At 39.6% G+C, this 15102-nt stretch overlaps 1 protein-coding gene across 2 annotated transcripts in view; it reads left to right on the forward strand.

Annotated features, from left to right (window-relative positions):
- LOC311520254 (gamma-aminobutyric acid receptor subunit alpha-2) overlaps nt 1-15102 on the forward strand; it is a 356749-nt gene that overhangs the window by 71878 nt on the left and 269769 nt on the right. Inside the window, exon 9 of one of the 2 annotated variants that reach the window (XM_084627590.1) lies at nt 92-1274. The exons of the other annotated variant lie outside the window; for it this stretch is intronic. Coding sequence (XP_084483716.1) covers nt 92-625 — 534 coding nt within the window. The 3' untranslated portion in view covers nt 626-1274. Of the gene's footprint in view, nt 1-91; nt 1275-15102 lie in introns of those variants that run through there. 2 annotated transcript variants of the gene reach the window in all.

Here is a 15102-nt window from a genome sequence, read left to right on the forward strand (position 1 = left end):
TTAGCATGATAGGGCTTGTTTAAAAAGTTCCCATCACTTCTATTTGTGTCTATTTTAAAAATGACTAATATTATTTCTTGTAACTTTGCAGACTACAGATGCCAATTCAAATGTGAGGAAAAGAACAAATGCCATGGCACAGTCAGAAGCCGATGGTGGGAACCGAACTGACACAGCAAACAGTTCCACCCAACCTTCTGGGGTAACTCAGGGGTCTTCTGACATTACACCCCAGTCTCTTTCAGCATCAAGTCCAAACCCGTTCAGTCGCCTCAGTGTATCAGAAACATTGTCTTCTGCAAGAGCTACTCCTCCAGCTCCTCCCTCCACCCCAATTTTAACTGGATGCATAACCCAGCATACCACAGCTGGATCCCCATCTATTCATCATTTACTTGGATCTAGACTGGAGCAGATTCAGACCACAGCTAATACGGTGGGAGCATCTGTAAAGCCGTCTGCTATCTCTCCGTCTCCTGCTCCCCCTGCTTCCAGCTCTGGCACTAGTAAGATAGACAAATATGCACGCATTCTATTTCCTGTCACATTTGGAGCATTTAACATGGTCTACTGGGTAGTGTATCTCTCCAAGGACACCATGGAAAAATCAGAAAGTCTAATGTAGTTTTGCTGCTATGTAGTAGTTTCCTTAATTATTATAACACATTTGTTGCAGGGTTCCTTCTTTTAAAACATTTTTTTCTTAAAAAAGAGACCATTAATTCTTATTTTACAAGGCTCTGTGCTAGGTTCCTGCCGCAATGAACAAGTTTATTGGGACAATTAACTAACTCATCGCTGAGTGAAGGGTAAGAAAATTGACTTATCTCCCCGAAATGGGTATGCAGAACTTGCCATGGGGGGCAGGGAAGGAGAGGAACAGTGATGGGAAGCAAATAGAATGCAGACACACACATTTATGCAGTGTAACATGCACTGACTTTTAGTAGTATGCCCTAATGATTATTACGAATCCCTGAGGCCCCCAGCACCACTGCCAAGGTCCAGCAATGCATTTTCCACTATGACTTGCAGTGACTGTTTTGTGGATATTTTTAAATGCTGCCAGAAAGGGACTTTTCCCTGCTAGATTAAAGCTGATGAAAGAAATAATGAGTAGTGACAGAAGAAAACAGAGGGAGTCCTACTGGTGGAGGGTTGGTGGGCGGGAGAGGGGGTTAGGGGAGCACTGTAGAAAAGAATTAGGCAAAGGAGTTGGAGAACTCCATATATTTTTACTAAGCAGTATTTTGTGCCGCTACGTAGAAAATTCTCTCTGAATTAAAGGATGAGTGAATCTTGTGGAGTCTGAGATTTTATGAACCTCTGGAACTAATTCTTTTGGGTTTGCAAAACCAACTTAATAGCCTGATCCTTCTTTCATTTACACCATATTTAACTTAAGTGTAGTTATTCCTAATTTACAACTGTGTAAGACAGAGAAGAAACAGGCCCATGATGCTTAAGTTTTGCTTAGAATTCTTCCTTCTCTGGTGCCTTTCCCCTGTTTTGTTTTTCACTGTCTGCTCTCCTCCTTTTTTCACCATTATTTTTCCCTTTTGCACTGTTTCTTGTAGCCTTCCCTAACCAGAATGCATACCCAATAGTGTTTGAGTTCAAGTGGCTTTAAAATGGCAAAATGAGTTTGCCCATTCTTTCTATGGTTACGGGTATAGTACAATTGTAAGGAAGGGAAGTCAGTTCCTTTGGGAAGTAGTCATGTCACATAAATAAGAGGAATACTTTTCTAGATGGGGTAAGGTGCTTTTCCTCTCACCCCAGCCTGTTTTAAAATTGCTCAATAGCAGTAAAGTGCTCTCCTGAATGGTTGGAGTTAAAATGTGCAGGCAGGTAAGTATTTGGAGTTCTTGGATGAAGTGAACTGTTTAAATCTACCAGAGGTCTTGTTTATCAATTTCCTTTCTACCATACTGGGTAGACGATATGCTGATTTTAAAAAAAATTGCTTGTACAAACTTCACCTGGGTAGCTAAATTAACTTCTCTTCAATGTATAGACTTAACAGACGTATTGGAGCATGAGCTTTCGTGGGTGAATACCCACTTCGTCGGATGCATGGATGCATCCGACGAAGTGGGTATTCACCCACGAAAGCTCATGCTCCAATACATCCGTTAGTCTATAAGGTGCCACAGGACTCTTAGTCTTGATCTGTAAAAGCAGCAAACACGGCTACCCCTCTGATACGTCTCTGCAATTGACTACCAAAAATAATAGTCTGGATTCTCAGCTATGCTCCGGCATATGTGGGGATATGCTTGGGTGGATTAGTCCCCAGCTGGAATAGAGTAACATAACTGACTCCTAAGCCACTCCTTTAGGAGCCCCTAGCATAGGGGATATGTTAGGGGCGGAAGGGGTATTGCCAACACTTTACTGCGCTCTGGCAATGACCAGCTGACAGATGGACCTTTGGGGGCCACAGCCAGCTTGAGTAGTTTAGAACGTTCCAGAGGCTGCCCTAAACTATTCTGGGATCAGAGTCAGTGTAAAAATGCCCCAGAATGCGGAAACGACAACTGGGATCTTTGCAGCCCTTCTTCCCACCTCTATCTCATGGACACAGGCTTTCGCTGAGAATCTGACACTGTAGTTTAAAATAAGGAGTACTTGTGGCACCTTAGAGACTAACAAATTTATTTGAGCATAAGCTTTCGTGACCTACAGCTCAAATAAATTTGTTAGTCTTTAAGGTGCAACAAGTACCCCTTTTCTTTTTGCGAATACAGACTAACATAGCTGCTACTCTGAAACCTGTAGTTTAAAAGACTTTAGAGACCATGAGAGGTAAGAACATAAGAGCTACCAGACTGGGTCAGACTATGGTCCATCTTACCCAATATCTTGTTTCCAACTGGGGCCCATTCCAGAGTTTCATGGGGATTATGGAATGATCCAATGATCTCCCAGGTTTTGGTTGTCAGAGGTTTAGGGTAACCCCAAGCATGGAGTTTAATCCTGCATGTGGTATGCGTTTCAGTTCATCAGGTTGTGTTACATTAGACTGCACGGAAATTGACTTATGTGAGTTTATTATGATGTAACATATAAGAATTTTCTTTAATTTTTTGTTTCACTGGTTTTGCCAAGCAGCCAGATGCCGTCATTTACATTTTGCTTCTTTACATCTACCAAAAGGCCTAATACGATTTTTTATTGTATAACAAGTATAAGATTGCCACACTTCTTAAAATACCGCAGTAGCTGCCGTCGCACAAAATTACAAATGCAGCATGTGCACTAATTAGCTGTCTGAAGCCGTTCTGAATCCTTGGATGCATCTCTGGGCATGGTAGCCTTTGCTCCCTAATTTAGTCACAGTGTCATAATCACACTATCGCCCACGGGCAGAAGCCATAATCGATTTATCAGGTTAAACTAAGAGATAACAAAAAACTACACAAATACTAAAATTTCTATCATGATGAACAATGTAATTTTGGTTTGTTTGGAAACTGCAGCATTTGCTCTGAAAGCTACTAAAAATGAGCTTCGCTTTCCACTATGATGAGGAGAGAAATTATCTTCATTTCTCATGCACAGCTTTAAACAAGTCACTGGAAACAGCTGTCTTCCTTTTCCTCCCACCTCCCTATGTTGGATGTATAATAAGCACATTGTTCAGCAGGACCATATGTTGGTTCAGGCTAGTTGACCAAGATGATTTGAATATGTATCTTGGATTCCCTGCCAATTCCTACTCTGGTTTGATAAAACCTGCAACACAACCATAGAAAATTAACAAACTTACAAACATTCAGTTCCAACCTTCTGGGGGAGAGAATATTTTGGAGGAGAATGTTTAGGAGTTTCTCAGAAAAGTGGGTTTTGGTTTTTTGTTTTTGTTTTTTAATCTGTCAGAGTACTACTTAAGCACCTGCCAACATCTGCATGGTTGCATTCAAAATGAGATACGACAATCTCATCGTGAGGCTAGGAATAATTTGTAATGCTGCACTATGTTTTTGTGTTAGGGCATATGAAGAAATTACCATAACTAGCTTTCCAAATTGCATAAGGACAATGTAAAGGGAAAGTTGTTAATGGAGGTTTTTTTTGTTACTTCTTAATTTTATAGCAGAGAAATCAGAAACAGCAGAGAGGCTGCAGTGTAGTCAATATTAGCATGTTATGAACCATCTGCAGTTCAGAGGCACACAAAAAACCCAAAAAGAAACACACCAAAGATATGCTAGGAGTCTTTGGCTATAGGTTCAAAATTGGCAGCTTAAATTGTATGCCCCAAAATTTCTTATAATTTCAGCGATCAGTTAAACAATGCCCTCTTCTGCTTTTTTTTTAAAGTAATACTACAATGATTTAAAAACAATCAACCAATCTGATTTATAAAATCCAGTTTATAAATCGTAAATAAGGTGGTGATAGTTTAAAAAAAAATCAGAATATTAGAAACCTAGGGCCGGTCTACACTACAGAGTTAGATTGGCTTAACTACATTGCTCAGGGCTGTGAAAGAATTCTTCCGTTGCCCTAACTAGCATCTCTTGGAGAGATTGCGGCTGTACAGTTGTTACCTTTCTAGTGTTGATGTACTCCAGGTGAAATCTTTACCAACTGCGACCTGCTAAGAGACTGTCCACAGACATTCATAAGGTGGGTGAGGTAATATTTTTTTATTGGACCAACTTCTCGAAAGAGACAAGCTTTTGAGCTACACCATGCTCTTCTTCAGGTCTGGGAAAGGTACTCAGTATCACAGCTAAATATAAGGTAGAACAGGTTGTTTAGTAGTTAACACACATTGGAAGGGACCATTCAAAGTGAAGTTTCCTGTTAACACCCTTTGCAGTCCTGGGACAAAAAAGGGGGGTTAGTGGGTTACAGATTGTTGTAATGAGCCATAAATCCAGTGTCTTTATTAAGACCATGATTATTAGTGTCTAACAAATTTTATGAATGTAAGTGCCCAGGCTCGTCTTTTGAAGGTGTTGTGCAGGTTTCCTTTGAGGATGAGGACTGAGAAATCAGATATAGAATAATCATTTTGTGAAAAGTGTTTGCCCAAGGGCTACAACACTGCATATACATTGAGGTTAATAGCAAAACTCCCATTGATTTCAGTGATGCAGGTACAGACCCCTAAAAGTGGGCACCTGGCCAAAAGACCAGTAGAATCTCAGTTCACCCACAATGCTCATCCACAGTGATCACACTTCATCATGTAGTCATCTGTCATCGTTGTCAGAAATCCATCGGACCCTGTGGTGGTTATTATTATCAGGTTTCACTGCAATACTAAATTGAGAATAACATAGCAGTAGAATATTACAATAAGGTATACAACAGTTGGAGATGTAAGCCTAGCCCCCGTCCTTCACTGTGATTCATCTGGGTGGATTGCAGCATCCTTGGATCACAAACAGGGATGGGGCCTTTGTCTGTTACTCCTTCTCCTGTATATGCTCTTTGTGTATTAACATTCTTTGAGGGTGTCAGCAAGTATGTGGACAAAGGTGATCTAGTTGATATAGTGTAGTTAGACTTTCAGAAAGCCTTTGCCGTGGCCCCACACCAAAGGCTCGTAAGCAGTCCTAGGATAAGAAGGAAGTTTGTCTAAGGGATCAGTAGCTGGTTAAACGATAGGAAACAAAGGGTTGGAATTTATGGTCAGTTTTCACAATGGAAAAGGTAAATAGAGGGGTCTCCAAGGATCTGTACTGGGACCAGTGCTGTTCAACATTCATAAATGATCTGGAAAAGGGGTGGCAAAGCAAGGTGGCAAAGTTTGCAGATGATCAAAATTTCTCAAGATCGTGAAGTCCAAAGATGACTAAGAATTACAAAGGGATCTCACAAAACTGTGTGACTGGGCAACAAAATGGCAGATGAAATTCAATGCTGATAAAGGCAAAATAATGTACATTGGAAAAATAATCCCTACTATACATACAAAATGATGGCATTTAAATTAGCTGTTACCACTCAAGAAAGAAATCTTGGAGTTATTGTGGCTAGTCCCCTGACATTTGTTCACTGTGCAGTGGCAGTCAAAAAAGATAACAGAATATTAGGAATCATTAGGAAATGGATAGACAGAAAATATCATAATGCCGCTATATAAATCTCTGGTATGCCCACACATTGAATACTGTGGGTAGTTCTGATCACCCCACCTCAAAAAAGATATATTAGAATCGGAAAAAGTATAGAGAAGAGCAACAAAAATGATTAGGGTTATGGAATAGCCTTCCATAAGAGAAGAGATTAAAAAGACTGGGACTGTTTCGTTTAGAAAAGAGACGACTAAGGGAGGGATATGATCGAGGTCTCTAAAATCATGACGGGTGTGGAGAAAGTGAATAAGGAAGTGTTATTTACACCTTCACATAACACAAGAACCAGGGGTCACTCAGTGAAATTACTAGACAACAGGTTTAAAACAAAGATAAGGCAGTGCTTCCTCACACAATGCAGAGTCAACCTGTGGATGTTGTAAAGGCCAAAAGTATAACTGAGTTTAAAAAAGAATTAGATAGGTTGGTGGAAGATAGGGCTATCAATGGTTCTTAGCCAAGCTGGTCAGGGATGCAACCCCATGCTCTAGGTGTCTCTAAACCTATACCTGCCAGAAGCTGGATTGGAGGACAAGGGGATGGATCACTTGATAATTGTCCTATTCTGTTTGTTCCCTCTGAAGCATCTGGCACTGGCCACTGCCAGACGACAGGATACTAGACTAGATGGACCATTGTTCTGACCCAGTGAGGACATGCTTATGTTCTTAACTAACATGATTGTAAATCTTAATGAATGGGGATTAAAAACCAAGTAGCAATTGTAGTGCAGACAAACCTAAATAAAGGCTAATGCCTTGGAACACCTTGTAATAATACAGAACAAGCAATGACAATTATAATCAAGACTTTCATAGTATTTCTAAACTCTTAAATTATGTAGCAATAATTTATTCAGATCATTTGGGAAGGGAAAGATTAAGATGTACCTTCGCTTTATAATCTTGTTACAAATAAGTTAACAATGCAAGAAGTGGGACAGCACCAACTCACTGAAGTAGAAAGAACTTAATGCAAAATTTGTATTTAACAAGTGACAGTTAAATAGAACAAATGAACGTACACGTCAGAGGTTTCTAAAAAAATGCTAAAAACTATGCAAAGGTAAAGCAATTAAATGACAATAGCATGACTCCTCCCTCAAAAACACAACTTTCTTTTACTTCCACTGGTTTTGCACTGGTGTAACTCCACTGATTTCAGTGTAAGTCACTTCTGATTATATTGGTATAAGAACTTGATCCAAAGCCCACATAGGTCAGTGGGAATCTTTCCACTGATTCCAATGGGCTTTAGATCAGGCCTTAAGTAAGAGGAGAATCAGGCACATAGCCTCTTTCACAAGGAGAAAGCTGCCATCTTTTGGAAAGTTCTGATAGACCTTCGTGGTTAGCTTTCAGAATAAAAACAGAACTTTCTTAGCTTATGCTTTTTTAATTTATTTTAAAAAAACAAATTCAATTTCAAACTGTTCTGTGTAATGCAGACTTTTTGAAAGCAAGCCTCTTCTTCACATTCCATGTGCATGCTTAGCTAAAGTGAAGTACTGAGCACCTTGATTAAAAGCTCCCTGCAGTGCTTAAAGGTAGAGAATGGAAAAATGCAATTCTTTTAAAAATAAGTGAGGCCTGCACAACATGGTTTGTTTTCACCGTTGAATTAACAGAGGTGATGGATATACCTTTTAAAATCTTTGTTGTTGTTGTTTTGCTTTGTAATGTATAATTTAAAGTACTGAGAGATTTCTCTTGGACTTTCTAATCTTTTGTATATTACTTCATTAGAAATGATTCCAAAGCAAATCAGTCAACTAAAAAGTCAACCTCACTGTAAAAAGAAAAGGAGTACTTGTGGCACCTTAGAGACTAACCAATTTATTTGAGCATAAGCTTTCGTGAGCTACAGCTCACTTCATCGGATAACTGCATCTGATGAAGTGAGCTGTAGCTCACGAAAGCTTATGCTCAAATAAATTGGTTAGTCTCTAAGGTGCCACAAGTACTCCTTTTCTTTTTGCGAATACAGACTAACACGGCTGTTACTCTGAAACCTCACTGTAATTTGCTCAGATTTTTTAATTCAAATTCTATTCTAATTTCCTGTACAACAGAGAAAGCCATACAACTTCTTTAAATAAATAAAAAAAAAAAGGCAACTGGAATCTCAGATTCTGTGAACTAAGCCTTAGCGAAGTATTCAAATCTAGTCAAGAATTACTGAAAGGTTTCACTAAAGGGCAGCATAAGTCCAGTATTAAAAAATGTTAACATGATCAAGACTCAATGTAGTACATCAGTATACTGTTGAACATTGAAAAAAATGTTCAAATATTATATTTACTGAATTGTAAAGGAGACATTATGAAGGTGTACTTAAAAGCAAGCCAACCTAAATTTGAAAGGGTTTCTGCATGGATGAAAAGAATATAAAAGCTCAGTATATGTTGTTGTTGTCTGTGCAATTTTATTTTCAAAATCAAACAAAGATACTTAGGTAAGAGAAATAATATATTGTACTATTAGAATTAACCTTTGACTAATACATAGTTTTAGTTTGATTTTTGGCTGCTGCTGATCTACTTCAGCATGCTTGCTCTGCATTTTAATAAAAGCTGTATCCATATTGTCTGTTAGAGTGAATACCACAACTCACTGTTATTCTATAAAAAACAGACAACAGATTATCAGAGAGTATTTATTTTTGTAAAATCAATATTATTTACATGCCTGGTTTTGCCATTTAAAAAAAAGAGCTTGACTGGAGATTGATAGAAGAAGCATAAATCTACATGAAATACCCAGTTGGGGTTCTCAGAACAATACTTTCCAAGCTATGTGAAACTGAACCCTGCCTGGCCTTGCCGCTAATGATGACGGCTCATCTTCCTGTTCTGCGAGGATGTAACGGTGGAGCGCTCAGAAGTCAGGAATGTTTACTTTTTACCTGCATTTCATCTAAAGTGCTTTCAAAGCATGAGATTGTTTGGCTGAAACTCATCGCTACAAATTAATGTCAAAGTCTGCTTTGCCGTTGCAAGTTTGAAAAGCTTCCTTTATGTTAGAATTCATCTAATCATCAAAGGAACCATGAGTAATGAATGCATGTTCAAGAGAAAAAGAATGATTTATGTGCTTCATTGTTAACTTAGATGACAGACGTTGTTTGAGATTTAAAACATTTCAGATAACCATGCAGGTAACCATAGTTGTTTTGGAATTTACATGAAAAATGCAGTTTTGTTACATAGTAATTACATACATGCCTTTCCAGATCATATGCCACTTATACTTTTCATGGAGCTGGGGCAAACTCTTGCTCTTGCAAATTTCAGCCATGCCTGGTGGGGATGGGGGTGGTATATGTGGCCGAGTAGCGATAGTTTCGTAGCGGGTCCCTGAGTTTCCCTGTCAGCAGCCTAGCTCAGGGATTCTGGGAGGAAAATGCTCCTACCTGGACCTCACAGGTGCTACAAAAAGCATCATCATATAGCTCTTCCCTTCACCTTTCTTGTCACGTGCCTCAGAACGCCACACAGGAGACCACAGGCATAACAAGGTCTCAGGCTGGTAGGCCATATGTACTTGGTGCACAAATGTCTGCATTAGCCACTCCCTCTGTCTGACACACAAGGGAATTCGACTGCAATCCTGATCGGCTGCTGCGTGGGTGTGCTCAGGGGGTGGGATGTACTCTTTGCTCCCTCCAACACATGCAGTGCGAATAAGGCAGCGCTTTGTGCCCCAAAAAGTAAAATATAATTGTATAAAAATGTATTTACTGGGACAGTGGCTAAAGCAGACTGAAACTAGAAGGGAAGCTCTCCGCACACAAGCCAAGGGCAAGAGGGAGCAGTGAGGGAGTGTCACTTGCCTAAGCTGGGGTAAGAAAAGAGAGCTTGCTCTGTACTTTTAGCAGAGGATGGGGAGCTGTAGTACCCCTGCCTCTCTTTACTGTGACTCCTGCTCTGAGGCCGTCTTATGAGACATAGAGGGCCTGGCACGTTGGTTTTCTCCTGTTGCCAGTAAAGTCAATGGAAATGCTTCTTCACTGTCAGTCTGAGAAAAATCAAGCCTAGATTTTGTACCTAGGAAAAAGATTTTAGAATAAAAGTTGCGGGTTGGTAAGTAAGAAAACATTTTAATATAATCTACTGGCAAAGCTCACCGAGGTAGCTTTTTCCAGTCAAAGCAGTGGCAATACACCCAGAGGCTTTACTGTCTCTGGTGCTTCCTTTTGATTGGTGTGGTGATTCTGTGCACTTAAAACAACTAAAGGACCAAAACTCATATCCCAGGAGCCCAGGACTCATGAAAGTGCGTAAATCAACCAGGCTGTGTGTGGGCGAGGGGGAGAATGTGGCTACGGAAGCAGAATTCAGTTTCTGGCTTCCAAAGAGTTATTTTAAGAAATGTTATTTTGTGAGGAGTTTGGGCAGGAGACAGCTTGCAAACAAATTTTTTTTATGAATTATGAGAAAACAAATATGGAAAATATCTTGGCAAGTGCCCTTTTTAAAACATTTTTTCTGTTCATTGAATACACCCTTTCTAGCTCATTAGAGGAGGTCAGGAAGGATTAAGAGGTAGGATAAAAGTCAATTATTTAAACATTATTATTCTGCTTAATTTTGAAGCATTTCTCAGCCTAGAACAAAGAGTGGCTTTTTAAAGTTTCCTAGCACTCCAGACCCTGATAATTCTTTAAACAGTGCAGGTTGGTGCCTTGATCATTAAACATACTCATTATATTAAGAAAGCTAAATCCAGAGGTTTTTGTTTGAGCTTTAATTTAAAAAGTTAAATGAGAAAGATTTAAAAATTAGCACAGCCATCAGCTCTGAACACCCAAAAGAAGGCTTGGCTGTGTGAATTGGGTAACCAGGCTCCTATCTCCAACCTGCACATCTGCTGTCCAGAGGCCAGCACTGGAGGGAGTGCAAAAATAAACTACATTTAAAAAAAAAAAAAAAAAAAGCAAAAGCATTCCTGAGCTCAACGCTGCTGCTCAGTATGCTCCCTGAGGAACTACACATGCGTTCTCTGGACTCTGCACTGGGTAGGGAAAAAGCCTCCAGCTATCACCACACTTCATTCAAGTATTTGTGGTCAGTGTTCCATGCAAGTAGTCAGTGGGTTTACTCACATGCAGTGTTTCCTTTCGAGGAGTGTGGTCTTCTTAGTCACTACACCTCTGTAGCCTAGAGCTTAGCCCGTACTTTTAACATTTTAAAACTTTTTCTTGTTGATGCTTCCCCCTTGCTTTGTTTTGTAGTTTGTTTGTTAAATGAAACATCAAGGGAAAATGTTTTCTGATTTCAATTTAAAACAAACTGATATGTGAATTGTAAAGTCCTAGTGCAAATCAGAGAGAAGGGGAAGGTAGAGAATGCCACCAAGGTAACAACTGAATGGGAAAATGTCTGGGAAAACTGGTTAAAAACCTGTTTTAAAATAAAAAGTAAACAAGTTAATTGTCCTTCAGCTGGGTGGTGTTTAGTTAGTTAGTTAGTTCTTAAACAATTTATAATTTTTCAGAGTATTTTGTCCATGCTAGAGAAGCTAATTTTGTCTTAAAGATATTTCCATTTAAGCTCTCCTCTGTGGATATTGGAAATAAGATCCAGTGAATGTCAATTGTTACTCTATTTTTTATCTCATAGTGTAAGATGGTTGGTATCAATCAGAATAGGAAATATTTAACACTGTGATGTTATTCAGTGATGGTTTCTTATATAGTTGAAAATAAATATATTGAATACATCTTTTCTTTCAGAGCCTGTAAAGAACGAGGAGGAGAGAAATATTTATATTTACACACACACACACACACACACACAGAGATTTCTCCTCTCTGCATACTGCATGTATAAATATATATAAATACATACATCCAGGCTATGTAAAATAATAGAAGAGAAGAATATATCTAAGTTACAACCTGTCATTTACCATTCATATATAACTTAGAAAATATTTTTCCCTTTGCTTAAATTATTCCCCCCTACCTCAGACAATACAAGTCCAGGGAAATGTTGGCAGGGATAGATTATCAACCAAATATGTGGAACTTTAAGGCCCAGTTTGGCAGTTCATTTAAGATGTAGTCAGGCATGACAGCCTCTTACTGTATGCTGGCTCCATAGTAGGACAGCTGATCTTGGGGACCACTGAGCCTTTTGCTTAAGGGGGGGGGCAGAGGGAATCCACTTCTGCTTTACAGCAAGGGACTGCTCAATAACTGTCAGGGGAAAAAATGGGAAACATTTTCCTGAAAACAAAACAAATGTACACAATATCCTACCACTTTTGCAAAAATTATGACCATCTCTAATCCTCCTTCCCTCATCCTGCACTCAAGAGATCCTGGTGGTTAGTTTCCAGTGTCAAAAAGTCTAATCAGAGGGGATATTGCAGTGGTACAAGACTCCCTCCGTATCCCCTCAGCTGGGGGAAATGCAACCACCTTGAGCATTTCCAAGAGGTGGCAGCATTGAGCAGAGAGGGAGAATGGCCAGGGCAGCTGGGGATGCTCTGATTCAGCACATAACTGCCGACTTCTGTTGGCAGGAATCACAGCCAGAGATTAGAGTTGCCACCCTAATGGACACTATGAGAGATGAGAGACAGCACCTCTGAATGCACCTCTGGGAACAGCAGACCAGGCTGACGAAGGGAGGTGCAACATTACAGTGGAGCAGGAAGATGGGTTCCTAAAGTTAGGCATCTAATAGTCTAGTTAAATGAGGGTGCTGTTATGAGGAGTAAGCACCTTCAGCTTCCCATAAAGTCAATCAGAGTTCAGGGCACCAAGCACCGCAGCACCGGGACCCAAGTTAGTAACAAGGCTGGTCTGAGAACTCAGGAGTTCCAGGCTCCCAGCTTTAGGCTCATTCCACTAGATCATGTTCCCTCTCCCAAGCTGGCACTTAACCCCACTGATGATGAACTATATGGAATACCTGTTAGAAACCCATACATTTTACTTGGCTCGTTGAGACCAATATTTTCTCTATAGAATGTCAGGAACAAGACTCTTGTGCATATTTAATACTGAAAGTAAAAACAAATGTGCCCGTGAAGGTGTGTGTATGTATATGGTGTGGGACAGATTCACTGGTGTTGCTTTGGGTTGTTCTGATGACATACAGTGGCAAACACATTAACTTGCTAATTGAACCTGGTTTACAACTTTGTTGCATCACTGGAGAAGTGTAAAGCAGCTGAAATGTACCAGTAGCACTGGCTGTTATATATTCACGCACATTTTATGTGTGTGGTGACGACAGCCATATGATAAATGATGGAGCCATGTGATAAGTTGCACAGACATGTGACAGGTTGCATTTATTATGCGCCCTTGAGCACTCATCTGTACTCTGCCCACTAATCCATCTGCTGCAGGTTAATTCTAACAGTCCAGCCTCTGAGCAGCTGCCAGCTTTTAAAAAAATCAATCAACCTGCCACAAAAATGTTTCTTTCCCCAAAATGTAGAATTTCCTACCCCTCCCACTCTCAAATGACACTGGTCAGAGATGCAGGCTAGGCAATATTCTTTTCCACACCAGTGACTGATTTAAAGTTTGACACATTATGGCTGTATGGAGCTAGAAACCAACGGAAAAGGGAGATTCCCAGCCTTCCAATTTGACACAAAGCAGGTGCTTCTCACTCAGTGATATTTTTAAGTACAGAAAAGCTATTTTAGATAATATTTGATGGTTTTTTATTAGTTTTAACTTTTTCATTGCCTGTGAAGCCCTGTTCATGGTAAGTAAGGCCCTTGACTTTACAGGTAGAGGGATACAAGAAGTCGTCCCAACACAATTTTTTAAAACTCCCTAAAATACTTTAAAATAAAATAAAATGTGGCACACAAAAGAGCACAATAATGTGGTGGTAGAAATGTGTCATTAGCACGCATGTGGGAATGAGCTGAATAACTTCTCCGTCATGAATTTAAAACTAGTGAGTCAGGCAACCAGCCCAAACGCCTTTATGCCATGCCACATTCTCATGTACTCCATAACAGTACTGCAATATGGGAGGAGTGGGGGTGGGGGAGGAACATCAAACCTAGATAGTCACCATGAAGTCTCATTATTACATTGGGTGGTTTTAAATGTTAAGTTATGCCTAGTTTTCTGGAGGTGGAAGCTGTTGGGTTCTTTTATAATATTCTTCATGCACATTTTTGTTGGAATGAAACAATGTGTCTGAAGGACTGGAAGAGTAAAACGTTAATTTAGTTATTAGGCTAATTTGCATATGTTCCGTGCTGGTCACCTGATTATAATAACAATCTAAGGTGGTTCAATAACTGTAAACTTGTTTTGCTATCGTGCAGCTTAATTGTTACCTACCTGTATTATGAACATCTGTGTATTTGGAAAATAAATCCGTCTTACAAGAAAGATTGTGCAAACTTTTCCTATTATATACCGATGTATATTGCTGATGTCAAATAAAATACTCTTGTGAGAGTTCTTAAATACTGGTCCTCTGTGGTCTGGAGCAGTGGAAATGCTGCTGTAATCTTTGATATGGATCCCCTTGAAGTTAGTGTTAAAACATCAAGCTCAGTGATTCATCCATCTGATGCTGCATGTGAACTTATAGGGGAATGGCCTTAATCAGCAATGTGATGAATGCTAATCTATTGTATAATACATTAAACTGGCACACAGTCCTACTGGCATAATAATATTATTGCCAAGATGCTGCTCAATACATTAATCAGCTAAAACCTAAACAAATTAGCCTGCATCTCTGCCAGTAACAGAAACAAGTAATTCATGCACTAGCAGCAGCCATGTTATTCTGAGATATTTCTTCCTGTAAATCCAACCTCAATTTCTTACTTCCTGTTCTAACTACCTCAATTCCAACTGTGTATGGTGTTCTACCTTATTACCTGTACTAACCTATTGTGTTGGGATGCTGTGCTCTGCTAGGACCTCATCCAGCCTCCATGAAACAAAAGATTGTCAACTGAGTTAGAGCTGAGGTGGCTGCATTTCAGTGGTGAATGAAATGATAACTAGAAAG

The sequence above is a fragment of the Lepidochelys olivacea genome, assembly GCF_965140295.1.
Source record: "Lepidochelys olivacea isolate rLepOli2 genome assembly, chromosome: 4".
Taxonomy (NCBI): domain Eukaryota; kingdom Metazoa; phylum Chordata; order Testudines; family Cheloniidae; genus Lepidochelys; species Lepidochelys olivacea.